Source organism: Lepidochelys kempii, chromosome 3 (assembly GCF_965140265.1).
Source record: "Lepidochelys kempii isolate rLepKem1 chromosome 3, rLepKem1.hap2, whole genome shotgun sequence".
Lineage (NCBI taxonomy): Eukaryota > Metazoa > Chordata > Testudines > Cheloniidae > Lepidochelys > Lepidochelys kempii.
In genome coordinates this window covers 15,100,968-15,123,339 of record NC_133258.1, presented here as the reverse complement: position 1 = coordinate 15,123,339, position 22,372 = coordinate 15,100,968, and the positions used below count along the sequence as shown (strand labels likewise).

Genomic DNA, 22,372 nt, shown 5'->3' with positions numbered 1-22,372 from the left:
TTTGATCCACGATTTCGTAGGCGTTAATAATCGTGAATACAAAATTGTATCCACATTTTTTGGGTGGGTATAACTGAGGTTCTTCTCTGAGTTTGTGTCAGCATGGGTCCCACTCCAGGCGTGCATGAACTACATGCATGCAACACTGGATTTTTCTGGGCTAGCAGTGTCCATCAGGGCTGTGCATGCACTCTGTGCTTCATTTCCCCCTTACTGCCCATGGCCAGGTGTCAGCCCCCTAGTTCTTAACTCAGGCTAAACTCTGAAAACTTATGAATATCTTCAGACCCACTTCTGAGCTTTGATTTTTGACTTCAGTGAACTGAGTAATCATTGGACAATACTGTTCAGAGGTGCTCCGATTGACTCCAGATCAGCAAGAGCTTACCTACCAGAGGACAGGTTCTTATCCCTTCACTCAGTGGTGCTTAACCTACAAGTGAAACCAACAATGACAGTGTGTATATGTCCAGGGCTATTAGGCCATATGTCAGTGTGCATATGTGAGATGCCACTTGCCAGACTTCTCCTATAACCTTTATACTTGTGGCTGAGATCTGTGTATGCCCCATCCAGACATCATATGAGCAAATGCAATAAAGACCCATCTCAAGTATTGCAAAAGCTGGCTTGGTGGCTAGACATGAACATGAGGAGAAAGGTGACATTTTTGGTTCCCCCTCCCCCAGACAATGTTTATCATGGACACACCAGGGACAGGCTGAGGGGCCCACCTGAAACACCTCCAGGCACATGGGCTCAGGACAATTTGAAGCTACACATGAACGTCATGGAATTAAGGATCATCAGGCTAGCCCTTTATAACATTCTTGCCCATTCTGCAGAATTCCAAGGTACAGATTCTAACAGACAACATGTTGGCAATTCGCTATGTAAACAAGTAAGGTGGTGAGTGATTATCCCCTCTGCCTGGAAGCCATTAAGTTTGGTGTCATCAGCATGAGGTGACCCCACAAGCTCTAAATCTTCCAGAGACCAGCAATTACCTAGCAGACTTCCTGAGCAGAATCGTGCTAACCAAACAGAAGCATTTACTACAGAAATCCATCCTAGACCTGATATTCCATTAGTGGTGGACTCCCATCAGATTTGTTCACCACAGAGGATACCACCAAGTGCTCCTGTATGCATTCCCACCGATTCCTCTGATTCCCAGAATAATATCCAAGGTCATATAGGATAAGGCCTGAGTCGTCATGATAATCCCATACTGGCCAAAATAGTTTTGATTATTAGATCTGCTGCAGATGTCTCGGCAGCATCCTATACACCTTCCAACTTGCCTGACATAGTACCCCAGAACCATAATCAGATATTTCACCCAGGCCCACAGTCACTGCATCTGATGGTTGGATGTTGGCTAGCTGAGCAACACTGACAGAGACTGCTCCCTACCAGGTCAGAAAATTCTTATGCAGAGCAACAAATGTTCCACCAGGAAAACTTAATCCTCCAAATGGATAAGATTATCCATGTGCGCAACTCAGAATAATATTGAGCCAGTGGAGTCCCTGATACCAAAGATCTTAGACCATATCCTGCTCCAGAAACACATGGGACAAGTGTTTAACTCTCGTAAAGTCTACCTTTCTACAATATTGGCATGTTAAGCTCCAGTAAGGTCGCACTCAGTCTTCTCACATCCTATGGTATTCAGGGGCTTTCTTCATGCTTGCTCTCCAGTCAGAGACCTAACTCCATTATGGGCCTCAGTGTCATCCTTCTAAAGCTTATGAAGACTTTTATTGAACTGCTATGGGAGTACTCAACATATTTGTCAAGCTGTCAGGAGTGGCTCGAAAGCATGAGTACCAACCTCAGGGCAGACTGTTAAGAAGCAGGGCACACCCACAAATCTGGTTGTGAATTCTAGACTTTGAATTCCCCAACCTAGCATCCAGTGTGACCTCCTCAGCACTGTAACAGCCCAACCATGAAGTCCCATATAGTCATCTTGGGTACTCAAGCTTTTAGGTGGCAAGACAAACTGAACTTTGTGATAGATGGTCTCATACACCAAAAATCACGATAATATTCCAGTTACTCTCAGTCCCAAAGGACCAGTCACTTTCCCAGGTCAGTTGCACTTTAGATCTTACAAAGACAACGCTTGTAGCCAGTCCTATAATAAACTAGCTAAAGGAAATGAGAGTTATTTATAAAGTTAAAGGAGGTAAACATACACATACAAACCTCTGTTCAGTGGCAGCTTTGCAAGCATCAATGATCCCGACATACATTTGATGAAAATACTCTTTGGGGTCACTGTAGGTGTGAGAACGGCTTCCGCGGTCGAGCCATCTCCGTGGCTTGCGTTTTCTTGGGAGTGTAGGATCATCCAAATAAAGATTTCTTGCCTTCTCTACTCTACCACGGTGTCGGTGAGCTGAGCTGAGTGCACTGCACGCTTGCCGTGGTCTGGCATCTGCACGAAGAAAAGGCATGAAACGATTGTCTGCCGTTGCTTGCACGGAGGGAGGGGCGACTGATGACATGTACACAAAACCACCTGCGACAATGTTTTTGCCCCATCAAGCATTGGGAGCTTAACCCAGAATTCCAGTGGGCAGCAGAGACTGCGGGAACTGTGGAATAGCTACCGATAGTGCACCGATCTGTAAGTCGATGCTAACCAGGATAGTGAGGATGCACGCCGCCGACTTAATGTGCTTAGTGTGGACATACGCAATCGACTGTATAAAATCGACTTCTAAAAATCAATTTCTAAAATATCGACCTAATTTCGTAGTGTAGACATACTCTGAGAATGTTTCTCCATCAATTGATATAGAAATTCACGCGCGCTGCACATCAGAAGTTTCACATGATAGAGAAGAAAACTCAATTTTTGTTTTTACCCCTCTAATTGGAAGAAAATAGCTCACGAGAACAGGGAATAGCTTTTGGTCCTTTTGGTTTGATGCATCCATGCTAAGCGTGATAAACGAGCACTTCTCTACATCACACTGCAGTTCTTCTGTTGATAATGGAGCTAATACATTGCAGATTATTCCCTCAGATTTTGTATGCGCAGACGAAAACTTGGGTTGGTAAAGTTTTTTAATCAATTGTGAGATACAATCACTAGATCTGAAACTGTGTCCTTGGTGCACAGAATGGTAAGTAAACAGTCCCTCACTTGCATGTATTTGATCAGCTTCTGTGTTTTGCTTAACAAAAAATTCGGAAACACTTGAGTTGCACTTAGTTCGTTCGGCGCCCGAGTGTTTTTTTGTTTGGAGATGCTGAGTAATGTCATTACGGCTACCGTGAGCAATGGAAAACTCGTCTCCGCATGTCTGACCTATAACCTGACTGTTGTCAGCTACTGAAGTCTTTATTTCAAAGACATGAATTGTTTTTGTAGGTCATCAGTAAAAGAACATACACACTTCTCTGACATTTCTGGAGTAAAGATCGAACTAACTTCCCATGGCTGCAGTCTAGCCCTGTTTCAGGTTGCTCAGAGCAATTGCCACCACCGCTCCCTGTCGTAAATTTGACTGCAGAAGAATGTTCTTGTGAGCACAGTAAGATTTTGTAGTGTACATGGGTTACAAAATCTTAATCTACCCCATGTTTACCTTTAGTTTTGTTTCAGAAAGAGAAGTCATTTGGAGAGGCAGGGGGGCACCGAGGGGCTGTGTGCGGGCAGGGGGTAGCTCAGGGTGCAGGCAGGGGGGCACCGAGGGGCTGTGTGCGGGCAGGGGGTAGCTCAGGGTGCAGGGAGAGGGGTCGCTAGGGGCTGTGTGCCAGGAGGGCTCTCCTGTGGTCCCTGTTCCCTGAGGGCTCTGCCAGCCCTGGAGCCGGGTCCCCCAACCCGGCAGCTCTTACCGGCTGCTTGAGCAAAGGGGCTGGGAGCTAGGAGCACCACGGCTGCCTGCTCCATGGCTCCAGCCAGAGGAGCAGCTACCCTGCATGCACAGCCTGGCACCAGCTTCTTGCCTCTGATCTGGTGGGTGGGGGGAGAGAAGGAGCAGTGTGTGTGTGTGCGGGGGGGTGGAGCTGCCCCCTGGACTTCCCTGCACTTGCAGTGCAGCTTGGGGGGTGAGCAATTCTGCCTGGGGGAGCACCAGGGATCCAAGATTTAGCCCTGGCTCTTGGCTTCAAGTCCCACCGCTCATGGCTTGGGTGGGGGCAAGGATCAGGGTTTCAGCCCCGGAATCTGGGCTTCAGCCGGTGGTGGGGGTGCTAGGGATGGGGATTCAGCCGGGGAGGCAGCTCTGGGCCTTCAACCCTGCAGCAGGCTGCAGGGATGGAGACTTCAACCTGAGGGGGTAGGGTTAGGAAAAACGTTTTCACTAGGAGGGTGGTGAAACACTGGAATGCGTTACCTAGGGAGGTGGTGGAATCTCCTTCCTTAGAAGTTTTTTTAAGGTCAGGCTTGACAAAGCCCTGGCTGGGATGATTTAGTTGGGGATTGGTCCTGCTTCGAGCAGGGGGTTGGACTAGATGACCTCCTGAGGTCCCTTCCAATCCTGATATTCTATGACTCTATGAGTTAATGATCTGGAGGATGGTGTGGACTGCACCCTTAGCAAGTTTTCAGACGACACTAAACTGGGAGGAGTGGTAGATATGCTGGAGGGTGGGGATAGGATACAGAGGGACCTAGACAAATTAGAGGACTCGGCCAAAAGAAATCTGATGAGGTTCAACAAGGACAAGTGCATTTAGGGTGGAAGAATCCCATGCATTGCTACAGACTAGGGACCAAGTGGCTAGGCAGCAGTTCTGCAGAAAAGGACCTAGGGGTTACAGTGGACGAGAAGCTGGATATGAGTCAACAGTGTGCCCTTGTTGCCAAGAAGGCTAACAGCATTTTGGGCTGTATAAGTAGGAGCATTGCCAGCATATCGAGGGATATGATCATTCCCCTGTATTCGGCATTGGTGAGGCCTCATCTGGAGTACTGTGTCCAGTTTTGGGCCCCACACTACAAGAAGGATGTGGAAAAATTGGAAAGAGTCCAGCGGAGGGCATCAAAAATGATTACGGGACTGGAACACATGAGTTATGAGGAGAGGCTGAGGGAACTGGGGATGTTTAGTCTATGGAAGAGAAGAATGAGGGGGGATTTGATAGCTGCTTTCAACTGCCTGAAAGGGGGTTCCAAAGAGGATGGATCTAGACTGTTCTCAGTGGTAGCAGATGACAGAACAAGGAGTAATGGTCTCAAGTTGCAGTGGGGGCGGTTTAGGTTGGATATTAGGAAAAACGTTTTCACTAGGAGGGTGATGAAGCACTGGAATGGGTTACCTAGGGAGGTGGTGGAATCCCCTTCCTTAGATGTTTTTAAGGTCAGGCTTGCAAAAGCCCTGTCTGGGATGATTTAGTTGGGGATTGGTCCTGCTTTGAGCAGGGAGTTGGACTAGATGACCTCCTGAGGTCCCTTCCAACCCTGATATTCTATGAGTTACAGTCTTAGGTTCCAAAAGCTGATAGAAGCTTCTATAATAAGTGTAAGGGGACTGTTGTCCCCTTACTAACCTTCAGTGGGGGTGTTTTAGTTGCTAGCTTGCAGTACTAAAAGGGGGAAGGGTTGATGGGGAGTCAGGACCCTGAGACTGACAGTCCCTAGGTAAAATGGGGAGAGGCCAATGCTCCAAGTCAGCCTGAATGACAGGGCGGGCAGGCTAATCAGGGAGTCAGGAGTCCAGGGAGGTCCTGTTTTCCGTGTGAGCTGGAATTGCCTGGGTCAGACAGAGTGGGGCCCAGCTAAGGAGAAAGCAGGGGCCCAAGCTGAGCTGGGATCAGAGCTGCAGCCCCAAAGCCAGAGGCACAGCCCAGAGAGAGCAGACTTGCCCTGCGAGGACAACTGCGGCAACCAGACCTAGAGGGGCCAGAAAAGCAGCCCCACGAAGCAGGTCAGTGCTGGGAGTAGAGTCGCAGAAGCAGCCTGCAGAGCAGACCTGTCCTGGGAGGAGAGCTGCAGCAACCAGACCTAGAGGGGCCAGAGAAGCAGTGCAGGGAGCTGGAGGCAGAGCAGCAGCCCTGCTGAGGCAGAGTGGAGCTGGGGCTGGAGCAGTCCGGAGCCGGGTGTCGTAAGCAGCTGGGGAGAGTGAGGGGGGACCCTGGGCAGCGGGGCCAGCACAGGGAGACACCTCAGCCAGGAGGCTCTGCAGGCCAGACTCGGAGAGGGATTGGTAACCCTGACAGGGTGGGGGCAACGCTGAGAAGAAGGGTCCTGCCACCTAGAGCCTGAGAGCGTGCACCAAAGAGAGTGTCCAACCCACAGCATCCCTGCAGCACAGCCAGGGCCTGAGAAGGAGGCCTGGGACTTACAAGGAACAGACTGTGAACTGCCCTAACATTCCAGAGACACTGTTTGTGATGTTCCCTGCCACAGAGTGGGGTGATGTTTCCTTTAACTTTTCCCATTTTCCCTTATTCCTTTTAAAATTAATTGTTGATTAAATAACATTCATTTGCTTCAAATTGTATGTAATGATCAGTGGGTCAGAGAAGTGCCCAGTGCAGAGAGAGTACCCTGGAGTGGGGACACCCTAGCCCCGTCCTAGGTGACCACAGCAGGGTTGCGGGTCGAGCCCCCCAGGAATCCTGGGCCCAGCCTTGTTGGGGTTACGAGGACTCTGCCAGACAGGAGAGTGGAAAGGGAGTCCTCAAGGGTAGGGAGGCCACTGGGTAAAGGAAGTGAGAGCGAGTACTCAGATCCTTTCGCTAGCCCACTTCACTGGGGTAGTGCAGAAGCCAGGAAAGTTTCCCACAATAACGGGACTATTCCCCTGCTTACATAATCTTTATATGTCCTTTAGGGCTACCCCATCTTAGCACTGTGGAGCTTTTGCTCATGCTTAGTAATCCTTGCCCCTCAGAGTCCAAGCAGCATAAAGATAGTTTCTTCTTGTCAGGGATTTTTATTCCCTTCCCCCAGAGTTCAAGCTGATGGGAAGAGTCCACCGGCATGTCTCCTCTTCATTGGTGTGGAGGGGTGCAATTAACAAATCTTTTGTCCTCTGATGTTCTGCAATGGTTTGTCTGGGGTCTATGGGTCTTCTTTTATTGGGCAGGAGATACACCTGTGGCAAACCACTATTTCATACTTGTTAATGCTTCTCTCCTCCAGTTTATAGTTTGAGTGAACTCTTAAATATTACCATATACCGTGATACAGATATGATAAATGAGACTGATGCATGCAGCAATTCATAAAAGCATTTCATAAAGTCCAAAACACTAAATACATTTTATAAACCTAATACCTAGTTTAACAATACTCACACACAGGTGAGCCAGACTGGTTTCCAGCTATGCATTTGTCAGTGTTCAGTTGAAGCCTAAGGGCCTTGGCATGAGCTGGTACCTGGTCTGCCAGCATCACAATACCGCCTTATCATCAAGACAGATATTCTCATGGCCATTATGTCAGCATGGACAATCAGCAAGTTCCAAGCTTTTATGTCCGGATTGTTTTACACACCCTTCCAAAGGGACAGGATGGTGGTGAAACTGTACCCCAAAGTCATCCCTAAGGTGGAGTTGGAATTTCGCCTGAACCAATCCATTACCCTATCAGTCATCTTCTTGAAACTGCACTCAATGCCGGGAGAAAAGAAGCTCCATATTCTGTATGACTCCAGAGCCTTTCTATATTACCTCAGCAGGACTAAACAGTTTGGGTTCTCGCCTCACCTCTTCTCGGCTATATCTGGTGCCTTGAAAGGCTATCTTGTCACAGAGAATCCTTGAAGTGGATCATGTAATGTATTTCGACCTGCTTCAGCTGGCTGGCGAGCCTCTCCCTCCAAATGTCAAAGCACTTTCCACCAGGGCACAGGTACCATCTTCCACCCACTTCAGAAACATGCTGATCTCTCAGGTCTACAAGGCAGCAATGCAGTGTCACCTGCTAACTTCTGTTCAGCATTATGTATTTGACCTGGCAGCCAAATCAGAGGCCATGTTCAGGGCAGCAGTACTTTAATCTCCGTTTGATGCAGCTGAACTTCAGGGGTAGGGACACTGATTGATTGCCTGTCCCCTACACTGGGATCCACACTGACAAATACTTGAAGAAGAAAAGTAATCTTCCCTCACTGTTTTTGAGATGGTGTAGGCAGTTTGCATCCCACAACCAGCCCTCCATTCCCGCTTTTCGGAGTCCTCAGCCACATAGGCTTTGAACTGGCAGGGACCTGCGGGAGGACTACAGCAGCCCCCTGCCCTTTATGGCCTTGTGCAAGAGCACAGGAACTGGCAGCCTGAATGGCCCTGATGGACACTGCTAATTAAGAAAACTCCCGTGTCATGTGCATGAGGTGCTTGTGTTCCTACTGTAGGCTCCACGCTGCCTACAGCATCTCAAAGAATCTGTTATTGTCGGGCAAGTAACTGTTCTTCACTTGGCCACCTTCAGGACCGATTTATGGGAGCACTGAATACTGATTCGTTCAAATGACATTAATTGCTGCTGCAGTTGCTTGTGCCAGAGGCTTGGGAATGTTTGTCCCAGTGTCTGTAGTTATTTCAACTTCTCTTTTCCAGTGGAAAGACATCTTTGGGAAAGAATTTGAGCATAAAAACGAATGTGGCATCTGAACTGGGATTATCACCTTTTAAGAGGACAGTGAATGTGAGTTACTGTACGTGGTGTGATAAGAAATGGCCCAGCTTTGTTTGTGCACTGCACCACAGAGCTGTTTGCATCTGACAGTGACCAATGTGCCCCTCAGTGGTGGTTGGCAGCATTGACGTCAGACCATAGCTGAGAAATTAGCTGCAGCCTGCAGGGAAAATAGGCAGTGCAAAACCACATACAGCATGACCAAGAGTGGTTTCTCTTTTTACATTTTAGCTTCTCAGCAAGCCCCATAATGCTTTACTCAATCTGGATCCAGGAAAAAGATTTCCAAAAATAGAGAAGTTTAATGTCAGCATTAATGGGATCACAGCAATAAAATATCTCTTGCAGCAAGAAGCCTAATTTATAATAGTTATTCACTGTCTTGATTGTACAGTTGCCTCCCACCTTCAGATAAAAATGCACCCTGTCCTCTAATCCCAAGCCTTTAAGCCTCACTCAGATGAACAGCAAACCAGCACAAACACCATGCTTGCCTTGTAGCAGGTGCAGAGTTACCTGGAATGACAGGGGCCCGATCCTGCAATCTTTTATTCAAAAAGGTGTGTGTAAAGAATCATGTGAATGAAGATTTTTGGGATCAGGCTCAGTAACTTATAAAACCTGGCAGGGCATCTTTTAGTTCTGTATTTATATAGCCCCTAGTACAAGGAGGTCCTGGTTCATGACTAGGGCTACTAGGCACTACCATACTACAAATAAGTAGTAGTAACAATTTATTCTATGGCAAATAGGATTTTGGGGTTCCATCTTACCTAGTTATATGGTGCCTTGCTCTCCTCCTAGAGTATTTACTGTAAATTTGCATTGGCCGCTCTTAACTCAAAGCAGTCATATAAAGCAGAGATTGTCAAAGACATAGTAGTGTTTGTCAGTAGCTAATCATGGTGTTTGTCAGAGTCTTAATAAGGCAATTTGTCAAACTTAAATAAAGTGTACTGGTGCTTGCCGGCATAAAAGACAGAAACGACCTATTCCAATAGGTCATCTACTCTGCCCCTGCCAGGCCAGGATTGTTCCCCACAACACATTTTCTAGTGCTTTCTCTAGTTGAGTTTTAACCGCCAAGCTATGAGACTTCCCCTGCTTCCTTGGGGAGATCAGGTCAGTGTCTCACAGATCTCACGATCTGAAATTTTTCCTGTTATTTTTCTTAAATTTACTTTTTCTTAATTCCATCCCATTATTCTTAGCTACAGCCCCATGTACCACACTGAACAGAGGCAGCATTGTTTAGGAGATGGTGCACAGGACTTAGAGCTGGGAATTACTGAGTTCTGAGCCTGGCTCTTACTCTGAGAGCGTGCGGCACAAGCTGTCAGCATAGTCTGTGTGGTATGTAGATTGTTATGGATTTTTTACCTTCAGTCCTTTTGGTACGATGTCCATCTGCTTGCATTTGGAAAGGAAGATGATGTCTGTCTGTATCTGTACAAGTTTTTTCATGCAGTTGATAGATTTCCACTCCATACGGCTAAATGCAGTGCCTTGCATAATGACAGGTTTCAGAGTAACAGCCGTGTTAGTCTGTATTCGCAAAAAGAAAAGGAGGACTTGTGGCACCTTAGAGACTAACCAATTTATTTGAGCATGAGCTTTCAAATAAATTGAACTGTAGGTCATGAAAGCTTATGCTCAAATAAATTGGTTAGTCTCTAAGGTGCCACAAGTACTCCTTTTCTTTTTGCGAATACAGACTAACACGGCTGCTACTCTGAAATCTGGCTCTTACGCTGGGGCTGTGGCAAGTCATTTCACTTCCCTGCCCCATTTCCACCTCCACAACACTGACCTACTTCACAGGGAAAATTGGAGGGTTAAGTAATGAATGTGCACAGAGCACTTGGAAAATCCAAAGTGCTGCATAAGTGTGTAACCCATTGCTGAGTGTGTTACAGGTCCCACTCCATGATCTGCAGAGGATATGAGTGTGTTCCATCTACTGCTAAAGAGCACTGGCTCAGGCTATAGCCGCTCATGCTTTTAGCTCTAGAGGTCTCTGGTTCAGTCCCCTGTGTGTCGGCCAAGATGATGATTGTCATAAGTGCTAAGTAGATGCTGTGCCTACTTCAATGGTGAAGGGTATTTAGAGATGTTTATAGCTGGAACTGTTATCAGTGATAAACAAATCCTCTCCCTCACAGCCTACAGCTACAGCAGCTAGAGAAATTAGAGATGGAACCAAGCTGCAGTGTGTTTAACTGGATCTGAATGATCCCAGAGTCTAAGGAAGTTTGGGCCTGGGGTACTGAGGTTTGGCCCATTTTAGATACAAGGGGCAGCCATGAAATTTGAATCCAGTGCTGAACTCCCTGTGGATAGAGGGTTTAGGAGGTGTGGTTTTGAGCTGGGCCCATTTCCATGGCACTCAGCTACCTTATCTCTCCCCTCCTTACATATACATTTAAGCCTTGTCTACTCTGTGATTTCAGTGTGGCTGCATGAGTGGAAAATCCTAGCATAGGCACTAGTGCAGTTTGTTTTTAACTAGTCCAGATTATCCTGGATTCTACCCTTAGGCCTCGTCTACACTTGGGAATAGCCTTTGCATTCAGAAACAGTCGCCAGCTTTCGGTGTAGTTGCAGGGGTGCTGACCCCTGGCGAGTTGTATGGGCCTGTGGTGCCCGGGCTCCAGCAATATTCAGGGCCCGGGGGCCCAGCTCCACCAATGTCTGGGGCTGGGTCTCTCCCCCAGCCCCACCTGCTGCTCCTGCGCGCTTCCCCGAGTGTCCCCCGGCCCCCACTTGCTGCCCCCGTGCGCCTCCCACAGGCCCCAGCTCCGGGCTGCCTCCGCTCTGCTGGCTCCCAGCATCAGCTGCCACGGAGGGTCCTAGTGCCCCCCATCCCCTAGTGCCAGGGCAGGCTGCCCTTACCCTGCCCTTCCACCTCAGACCCTTACATTTTCCAGCAGGACCCTCCACCAGCACAGGGCTGACCCTCCACCCGCAGTCACCGCTCCTTCCCCACGCTGGGCCAGGGGCAGCCCCATCCCTCACTCCCCGTAAGGCTACAGTGAGGGGCAGCAGCAGGGGAGGAGGCACACGTGATAGCAGCACCCCGCCCCCGCCCCCACCACAGGCGAGGCGAGGGGGCTTCCTGGACCTGAGAGGGGCCCTAGGAGTAAGTGCAGTGACAGTGATGGGGGTGAGTGTGCTCCTGGGGAGGAGAGGGCGGGCTCCTCCCCCAGAGCTCACTGCTGCTGGCAGGGAGAGGACTGGATGGGGAGTCCTCTCTGGCCCCAGCCCCGGGGCAGCCTGCCTGCACCCCAAACTCCTCATCCCTAGCCCTGCCCCACCCCAGAGCCCTCACCCGCAGCCAGAGTCCTCTGCCCTAATCCTGAGCCTCTCCAACACCCCAAACCCCTCATCCCCAGCCAGAGCCCTCACCCCCCCGCACCTGTACCCTCTGCCCTAGTCTTGAGCCCCTCCCACACCCCAGAGCCCTTATCCCCCGTCACCCTAACCCTCTGCCTCAGCCCTGAGCCGCCTCCTGCATCATGAACCCCCCCCAGCCCTAGCCCTGAGCCCCCTCACAAACCCCTGATCCCCACCCCACAGCCCTCACCCCTGCACCCCCTCGCTCCGCACACCCTCCAACCGCCAAACTCCCTCCCAGAGCCTACAGCCCCACCCCCAGCCCAGCCTGCACCTAAGCTCGGTCCAAGCCTGCACCCCCACCCCCTTCCCGCACACCCTCTCCTGCCCCCCAAACTCCCTCCCAGAGCCTTCACCCCAGCCCTCTGCACTCCCTCCCAGAGCCTGCACCCCAGACCCCCACACACACCCAAACTTCCTCTCAGAGCCCAACCTCTCACCCCTTTTGCACCCAAACTCCCTCCCGGAGCCTGCACCCCAATCCCCTGCCCCAGCCCAGGGCCTGCACCCCAGAACTCCTCCCCCACCCAAACTGCCTCCCAGAGCCTTAGGCAGGTGGGGGGGGTGGAGTTTTGGGGGGGGCGGGTTCTGGGCACCACCAAAATTTCTACAATGATGCCACCCCTGAAAGCAAACCCCTGTGTGTCTTTGTCTAAGCTTAAGGCTCAGCCATGGTGCAGCTACACTGATTGCTGAATCAGGGCTATTCGTGGAGACAGACAAGGCCAAAGTCAATGTTTGGCGCTCTCATTCTGGTGACCTTTGACCTAACCACTTATGTCTGCTTCCAGGGGAGAAGTACGAGCTGCATGCAGGGACAGAGTCCACCCCGAGCGTGGTGGTGCATGTCTGCGACAGCGACACAGAGGAAGAAGAGGACCCAAAGAATTCTCCAAAGCCAAAAATTATTCAAACCCGGCGCCCTGGCCTGCCTCCTCCTGTGTCTAACTGAGCCTCTCCAGCCGGAGTAGCACTTCTCTCCTCCAGCATGGCTCTTTGTTTTCTGTTTGCTATGTTTTGTTGAAGGGCAGCCATTGCCTGTTGGGTAATGGGACATCTAGCTCATTGAAATCCCTTCTCTGTACTCAAGCCTGTCTAACACAAGGGCTAGGAAAAAGTTCTTTGTACATGTAACCATATCACTTGCCATCGAGTGTAATAGATCTTGTGAAAGGGGCTAGAATAGGGGTGGGGTTCAGTCTGAGGGTTTTTCATAGCATTGCACATTGTAATGGTAGCAAAACCAGAAGCATTGCTTAGTAAACTAGTGATGGGCAAATAGGCTGAGGGTGGGATTAACGTTCAGACAAGCAGAACATCATTCTCTGCTCCCCTTCCCACAGGATCCCACTCCCCACCCTCCACTACTCCCCAGCAGACCTGGGTCTCCCTCTTGTCCCTTATTCTTACCTGGTGTCATCTTGTGAGGTAGCAGCTCAGTGGCCTTTAACCCCTTCGCCTCCACTTACTGAGCATTTATCTTGTGGGGGGGCAACCCAGAGGCCTTTCACTCCCCCTGGCAATGTCATCAGGGGACATGTTCTCTGCATGTTTCAGTTACAGCCAGGGGACTGAAACACTCCTGTCACCTGACTGCTGCTGAATACACTGGCCCTTTAAATCTGGGGCTGACACCCTAGAGTGCATTGGGCTGAAGGGGGAGGCAGGATTTTGTGAAGGGGGAGGTGTCCTTCAATCCTTGGCCCTCCAATGAGAGGGAGCCAGGCTGCTAGCAGTGGGGGAAATCCTCACATTCCCTCCCAGCAGGAGGGCAAGGGTGTTAACTTCTCTTTTCCTGCACCCCTGAGGTTAGGATGGAGAAGCTAACTTCCCATTATGCTGGGATTCATTGCTGTCTCATGGTAGCAGCAAACAGCAGTGATGGGCAGAGGTTTCCAGTGGTATGCTGGATAGCCCTGATACTCCAGCTATTTGCAAATATTTGCTCATCCCTAATAATCAGCACTCCCCCTCCCCCTTTGCTTGATGTGTTTTAAAATCCATATTTAGCTGTATGCAGTGTTCTCCCGCCCCCAGGCCAAATAAAACAGGACCACACTTAAACTTGAACTTAGACTGCATGGAATTTACTCTCCTGTCTCACTCACTCCTACATGTCCCTGCCACTCATAAAATGCACAGGATTACTGACATTTTTGTGCTTTCAGTGTGAGTGGTAGCAGAGAGTACTTAGATATTTGGATTTTCTACCTGGGCAGATCATCTCTGTTAATTATTCTCATGCACGCTCACCGTTTCGAGAAAGTGCTTTCTAGAGCTTTAAGCCTTGCTCTTACAAAGGCACGTGAGCTTAACTTGACACACGTGAGTAGTTCCATTGAAATGAATGTTATGAAACTTAAGCGTATGCATATGGCTTTGCAGGATTGGGGCATAAGCAAATGAGCTGCAGTTCTACCCTTACCCGCTTGAAAAAGACTCTGTAGAGATGGCACTGAGGGGTTCCATGTTTAAAGTCTCAATGCCTTTCCTCTCTAGTTTGCTCCATTTACAAGTAAAAAGAAAGTTTTTCTATTTCTCAACCCTGCAAGATCAACTTGGGATCTGAAAGTCAAGCTAGGTTCTGTAATAAAACCTTGTTGGGAAGTTTCTGAAAATTACAGTGGCAGAATCTTAATTAACCATAAGGATACATATGCTTCAATGGACTCTAGCTCATTTTCCCATTGCTGTATTGACTCAGCAATACCGACAGAAAGAAAAACATGTAATTTCTTCACTAAAATCAGCAGAGAATTCTCAATGCCCACAGGGAGAACAGAGCTGTGGGTGTAAAAATGAGCCATTTTTACAGAGTTCCTTTTCTGACCATCACCATTCTTTAATATTCCCACTGAGAACTAGAGCCTTGCTTATGCATAACCCTTATGGCGATGATTCTCATTGCAGTATGGACACCACCTAGCATACATTCACACTTAGGTTAAACGAGCATGTTCAGTCTAGCAGAGACCTAACCTAAATGAGACTTGACTTTAACAGTTTTATGGGATCTAGACAGATGACCGTCTTTAAAAAAAAAAAAAAAAAAAAGCTTTTCCGCTAATTCACATTATTACTTTTTGGCAATGCTTTCAGAATTGATTTAAAGAATGATATTCTTCTTATTTTAAATCACCTTCCACCCTGGGACTATAATATGACCATTCCTGCTGAAAATGGTACATCAGGCAAGCTATAGTATTTAAGGAGAACAAATCCCCTCCTATTTCATGTGTTACTGCGTAGATAAAATGCTATTTTGATGTCAAGATCCCTTGGCTTTAGACAGTTAATTATGAATAGTATTTTTATGTGAGATTTAAATGTAACATTTCCTGAATAAAACCGTCACTTTGAGATGGCAGAGATTTGGGGGCCAGATCCTCAGCTGCTGTAAATCTGTGTAGCTCCATTTACCTGTTTACACCAGCTGAGGATCTGATCTTTTATGTACAAAAATCAAACAATGAATAAGGAACCCAAACCTAGTCCCCACATTGAAGCAAAATCAGACTTTCGGGGGTTTGGATCCGGGTCCAAACTATGCAACTTGGGCCCAACTCAGATTAAAAAATCTATTGTGACTGAAGCATCAGTTTTAGTTTAATATTCACGTCTGTCTTATTGTCTCAAAGTGCATTATGGGACATGCACACAAGGGATACTTAAAGACAGGCATAGTTAATTGACTATGGTAGGTCCTAAAAGAGTGGAGCTGTAGGGTACTATGCAGGAGGGTGTAGGAAATAGCTTCACTGTCCAAACCACAGAAAGAAAAACACAGCTGAAAGATTGAGATAACCCACGGGAATCCTGATATGGCTGCAATCAGGGTTTATAAATCACTATGTGAAAGAACAATACTTCTGATATTATAGATTAACCTCTCTAGTATGAAAATAACATTTGAGAACCTGGCAAGCCATCTTTGTATCTCACCAGCAGCCTAATCCTGACTAGTAATAGAAAACAGGCTTCCTCAAAAAGGGCTGACCGCTTTGAAAAGCAAATTTTCTACATAAATTCAGTAGTCCAGATCCTGTGGCCCTGCTGACTTCAATGGGAGTTTTGTCTATGTAAGGTCTGCAAACTCAGCTACTATGACTTTCACTTGCAACACCAAAAGTAGATTCTGCTTTATAAGAGCACTGTAAATCAGGACTAGTTTCACTGGAGTTACTCCTGATTCACACCAGTGTAAGTGAGAGCAGAATTTGGCCCTGATTCTTTAAACTTGCTTTCAAATGGGTTCTGAGATACTACTGAAATGGTTTTCTAGAGGTGAAATGGTACCCTCTAGTGGATGTACATTACTCACTCCTCTGGTTAGAAATGGAGTAGAGAAAATGAAGGTTACAATTGCTATTACTGGTGTCCCATCTACCCCACTTGTCCTCCCCCTTCTTCTCTGAACTCAGACTCTTTCATACTCTGCAAACGGTGACTTCTTTTGTAAACGTATTTGTGCATTTAACTTCCCTAAACTCAAAGCAGGGTGCTCAAACATTTCAAAAATAAATAGTAGTCAATGTCAAAAGTCTCAGTGTTGTAATGGGACCCACATGTCCTTGTGGGGACCCACTGTCATCACTAGAACATCATACTAGCTGATCCCATGGCAGAATTGCCACCCCCAAAAAACCTTGCTATAATATCTGAGCTACATGGATCAGTACTTTTTTAAAAAATCTTGAACAGGTTAAAAAGGTGTCCTGTGGGTAAACTACAACCCTACATTTCCACATTTATTTTCTCCCAAATTGGCTAGTTCTCTTTTCATGCAGTGACAGTGAAAAGGGCCTTTCTTGAGACAAAGGGAATGTCTTTTGTATAGAATGATACTCAGCTAAATAGTCTTGTAAGACTTTACAGTGGTACATCCTAGCACTTTGAGAGTTAGTTATGTGTCAGCATTTCCATTATACTGTACACATCTTTTAATTCTATTTAGTTATATTTTATAGGAGTATTAAAAAAGGCTATTGGCTAATGAATCACTTTTGCACTTGTATATCTCAGAGCTTAGTTTTAAAAAATAAATATGGCAAATGATGATTTGTCCATGTGTTCTGCTTGCTTTTAGCATTTTGGAAAGCAATCCTCAAGAAAGGCTAAAACAGTCTAGTGAACTGGCTAGTGTGAATGTGCACTACTGCTCACTACTGGATGGAGTCAGGACTGCTTAAATGTGCGTCACAGGTCACATGCTGCTGACTGGAGATTATCCTTTAGTTCAAGTGGGCCTGTGTTTCTGGAGCAGGAGGATAAAGGAAATATAAGTGTGATATATGCAAGCTTTCACTTCAGTCACTATTGTTCTCTGTACAAATTATGACAATTTGTGGCAAGATATGATGGTAAAAATCAAATCTAATTTAAGTAGTTGCAATTCCACTGACTTTCATAAACTTACACTGCTTATACCGTATCTGAACTTGCTTGGGAGTGTGTAAAAATAGCACACTGCATCACTTCAGAAGAGCAAATATGTGTCTCTACCAACTGAAATGACTCCACAGAGGCTGTTCGATATGGGTAAACATGATACATATGCATATTTAAATAGGTAACTTGGCACTGAGAAAATGCCTAATCTTAAAATGAAAATAACAATACTAATCCTGATTACCACAAAATACCAGTGATGGATTATGGTCTACCATGTCGATTCATATAGGGTATTTTTCCTCTTCTTCTAGGATAGTCCTGAAGGATTATTTTGTGTTTAAGGCAAAGGACTGGAGACAGAAGATTTGGGTTCTCTACCCAGCTCCACCATAGATTTCTTGTGTGTGACCTTGTGCAAGTCCTTTAGATCTAATTTTCATAAGTGACTAATGATTTTGGTGCCCAATACAAGGCATCTTAAAGGGGCCTGATTTTCAGAGATGGTGCTCGGAACTTGGTGAAAATCAGGACCCTTTAATGTCTCAGCTTGCCATCCAAAAATTGAAGCACACAAAAATCATTGGTCTCTTGACAATGTAGACCTTATTCTTTCTGTCTGTAGGGATGGGATCCAGGAGTAAAATGATCTGTATAACTCCTAATTATTCTCTATTGCTAGGCAGCATGTGAGCTTACCCCAGATACAATGAGAAAAGCTTCTTTGGCTGATTTGTACTGAAACGTGAAAATTGTCAAAGTTCTATTTGTGTTTGAATAGGGCATAAAAGGGAAAAACCACATTGCCTGGAAATAAGCCCAATGATTGCCAAAGTGAACATTGCGGGCCATGTTTCTAGACAGGCCTCACCTGGACTCTGCATGGGCAAATGTAATAACTGACGTTATATGCACAAAATCCCATTAAGCACTTAATCTGAACACACAAATGGGCTGTTACACTTCTGTAGTAGGCATTTGCACACAAGTGAGAGTGTGCAATCAGGGCCTGATCCTGCAAGATGCCGAGCATCTCTGGGGAGTCAGAATTGAAGGCATGTCTCACCTCCAGTTGTTCAGCACCTAACTGGTTCATGCTCTGATTACTTGCACAACTGACTGCACGCCAAAGTTGTGCATGTATTTTGTTACCGGTGATGTGCTTAGGGCTGTGCAAGACACAAATTGATAATCACCACCCCAAAGAGTTTACAACCTAAATAGGACATACATTAGAGCAGACAGGATGCACTGGGAATCCCAAAGCAGGCAACAACTAGAATGATCATTGCTGACTCACTTTTTGCACAGAGGCCCTGTTTTCAAAGGGGACTTAACACGTTACAGGATTGGGCTTGTAGTTAGTTACTGCCTGATAATAGACAGTCTGCAAATTATTTGTTAGAATTACTCCTAGACTCATCAGAATGATTTATCGGAGGTGATAACAGTCCTACAGTACTTTGTCATAGATCGGGGGGAGGGGGGACGGGGACGGGGACGGCACTGTTTTTTCCTGGAAGAGGGATGTTGGGCTGGTTATTATGAATAATCCTGATTAGTGCAACTGCTATTCGTTTTGGTTTTGGTTCAGCAATTTCCTGCTAACCATTGAAACTCAAAATCACAGTAGGTTTCCTCCTCCTCCTCCTCCATTCAAGATTCTTTAATAAACTAAATTTGCAAGAAGGTTTTTTTTTTAAGTACTGCAATTACTTATCCACTGTGTTAACATATAAGAAAATAAAGCAATGTCTCATCTTGAAGCTTTTGCGTTCTCCTCAAGGAAGCCACTTTACAATAATAGTTACCAAAATATACAAGGATTGCTGGCTAAAAAAGATTAAGGTACTGGACAGGTCCTGGCCAAGATTAATCCCTGGTGTAACAACACTGAAATTAATAGTTAAGCTGGTGAGGAATATGGCACCTTTTATTCAAGAACCTCATACAGGGCAAAGTTCAGCAACCCACACTGTACCATGTTCACTGGCTTTGCAGTTGGAGTTACGGAGGCTTTGAGCAACACCATATGGGGCAGATTGTGCTGCGCCCCGTGCAGATGTGTAAGGATGGGGGTAGCCCAAGAGATCTGTTACCTCACATGTCTAGGTGAGGGTTGGCCATGGTTCCACTGTTTGTGCTCAGAAGAGTGCAAGGACAGTGAAGAGCAAGTGCCACTACCTACCCCAACGAGGTTGAGGCACCTGCAAACCGGCCAGGGCAGATGCTTTGGCTTGGAGAGGAGTACAGGCAGAACAGCACTTGCTACGCTGCATTCTTACCAGGGGAGTGAAACCCTCTCCTGCCTCTAGAGCAGGGATGTTCAGAAGGCATAATAAGGTTTATCAACCCCTTTAACAGATGCTCACTCCCAGATGGGTAAAGATCACCACCCAGGCACTCTCTGAATACCAGTATTCCAACAGTGCAGTATCTGCAGGCCCTAGCGTCCAGGATTTCTTTGTCTAGGGAACCTTGCTCAAGTAAGCACTAGGAACCTGATGCTGCACCTGAAGGGCTGATCATCCTCTGAGTCAATGGGAATTAAAAGCATTCAGCACCTGAATAAAGACTCCAGGATTTAATCCCCTGTAATTCATATCCATGAAATAGGGGGCTCAATCTTGCTCTTGCTGAAGTTAACAGAGGTTTTCCCATTGACTTCCTGAGAATAGGATCAGGCCAGCAGGAGTAAACTGGTCTATCTTCTGTACATCAGAAAATCAGCCTTGTTTAATAAACCACTGAAAGTGATAGATCATTAATCTAGTACAGGACCGTCATTGTGTCAACATTAGTGTCCTGAAGACATGTTCTCTTCACTATCAATTTAGAAAAAAAAAAGTATAAATGTTTTGAATCCATTTTAGAGCAGACTGCTTCTCATTCAGAGATTTCTGAAAGGAATGTGTCATCCATATTGACTGATTCATCCTTACTGTTGATTTAGCAAGTTGTCCTATTGTGATTAGCTGCAGAAGCCTTTCATGTATGTTATTGTGGATCTGAGACCATTAACCATGTTCTCCTTATTCAAGTGTCTGGATTGCTGACAAAGATGTGACATATCTGTACATATTATAAATCAATACTATTTTTAATCATATATTTTGTACAAATACATTAGCTCTGTACTTCAGTGGAAATCTAATATGGTATTAAACATTTTGGTGGAATTACTGAACTTCTTGCCTATTCTTAATTTCCTTTGATTATCATTAATCACCACAATATATTAATTTCAAGCAGCCAAAGCATTTCCCATGGCCAAGAAAACATTACCCCCTTTCCAGCTATTTGTAACAACAGATAAATGCAGCATGCTGGCTTAATGTGCGCCAATGGCTCCCTCTAGTGGACAGTCCTGACAACTATAAGCTTGCCAGGTACCACTTTAGTCCAGGAGGAGGAGGCTTCATTTTGTTGCTGAAGGATGAATATTCACTGACCACCACCAAGGTGTGTTTATCAACCTACTACCTTCATAGTTTAATAGCTATGAATCGGTGGTACCACCATAGGCTTAAGAGTCACAATATTTAACAAGACAGAAAAACACAGTTGCCTAAAGGCACCTAAGTAGGTTTTGTTAACCACATGCTTGTGTACAGTTTTATCCCACATCGGTGTAATGCAAGGTTTCTTGCACCTTCCTCTGACACATCTGTTGCTGGCCACTGTCAGAGACAGTATACTGGACTAGATGGACCCTGGGTCTGAGCCAATCTGTCAATTTCTAGGTACTGATGTCACATTTTATACAAATCAGATCAATAAAACACATTTCCAAGATACATTCAAGTTGTGCACTAATGTTGGACCCATAGTTTTTCATTTGTCAATCTGTGCTTTAATAATTCAGAATATCAAATAAGGCACAGACTCTACAAAAATGAATGTTTAAAACAACAGCCATGTCTTATATTATAATCCCCAGCACTGAATGTGTTCAGATATCAACAGAACACCAGTCCTCCATGTTTACAGAAACATAGGTAAAATGGCAGAGGACCATATTCTCCCACTGTCCCTCAGCTGCGTGGTGCGTTACTGCATGAGTAGATCATTGAAATAAACCTCACAGAGTAAGGCATCCCCCCACGCAAGGGAACAGAATCTGGCCTTGAATGGATGATGTACAATCCTTTCCTCCTGCCATTGCAAATTACTAGTAACTAGGCAGAAGTGTAAGTGTGAAATATACAACTAATAACTTATTAATAAATAATTAAACTCCATGAGCATGCGCCAGATAGGAACAGCTTGCTTTCATTGTAGTGGGCAAAACCCTGGCCACACAATTGTTTGTTTTTGTTTCTGATTCTGCCATAATGTTTATATAGATAGATGTTTGTGTGCCAATGGAAGGGTCACAGGGAGTGAGCCTGCTGTGTAAAAGGACAAGAGATGACACAACCCTATGTGCTAAGGGGAGTTTAGTGATGCATCTCTGACTCACCATTGAGGTGGGGAAATTTGGTTATGCTGGGGGCATATAAAGGGCGCGTTCATTCAGTCTGTGCATAGTACAGACTCTCGTAATCTCATGCTTGGATGAAGAAGAGAGTTCTAGGTTGTTCCAGCTATTCTCCCAGCTACAGTTCAGTTTCCAGTGGGGCTGGCCCTGGCATGAAATCAGGTCACCCCTTCCAACATACACTGTTTTCCAGAACACAACTTTTACTTAAGCTTTGCTCAGGGTCCAGGGTTTGGCTCAATATGCAATAGCTTATCGTCTGCAATTTTTACCACTGACCATTCTCAAATGGTGGTGCCGAGGGCTTTGCACAGAAAATAGTGCCCCAAAAGTGACTGAAAAAAAGAATCAGTAGCCACTTGCATTTCCTTGACAGCCTTGGAGTACTCATGAACAAAAAAACTAAGATGTTTGGAACAAAATCCACTGCTCTCTGTGTTTGAAATCACCGCATACAGAAACTCATAAATGGGCAGTGACACTTTGCTTCCTCACAGGGATTCATG

At 46.2% G+C, this 22,372-nt stretch overlaps 1 protein-coding gene across 3 annotated transcripts in view; it reads left to right on the top strand.

The window, feature by feature from the left end:
- Positions 1 to 20,568, top strand: part of RCAN2 (regulator of calcineurin 2) — a 170,501-nt gene extending 149,933 nt beyond the window's left edge. For all 3 annotated transcript variants that reach the window (XM_073335794.1, XM_073335792.1, XM_073335793.1), the window contains one exon: positions 12,790 to 20,568. In XM_073335794.1, coding sequence (XP_073191895.1) covers positions 12,790 to 12,950 — 161 coding nt within the window. In that variant the 3' untranslated portion in view covers positions 12,951 to 20,568. The remainder of the gene's footprint in view (positions 1 to 12,789) is intronic.
- The last annotated feature ends 1,804 nt before the right edge of the window (positions 20,569 to 22,372 follow it).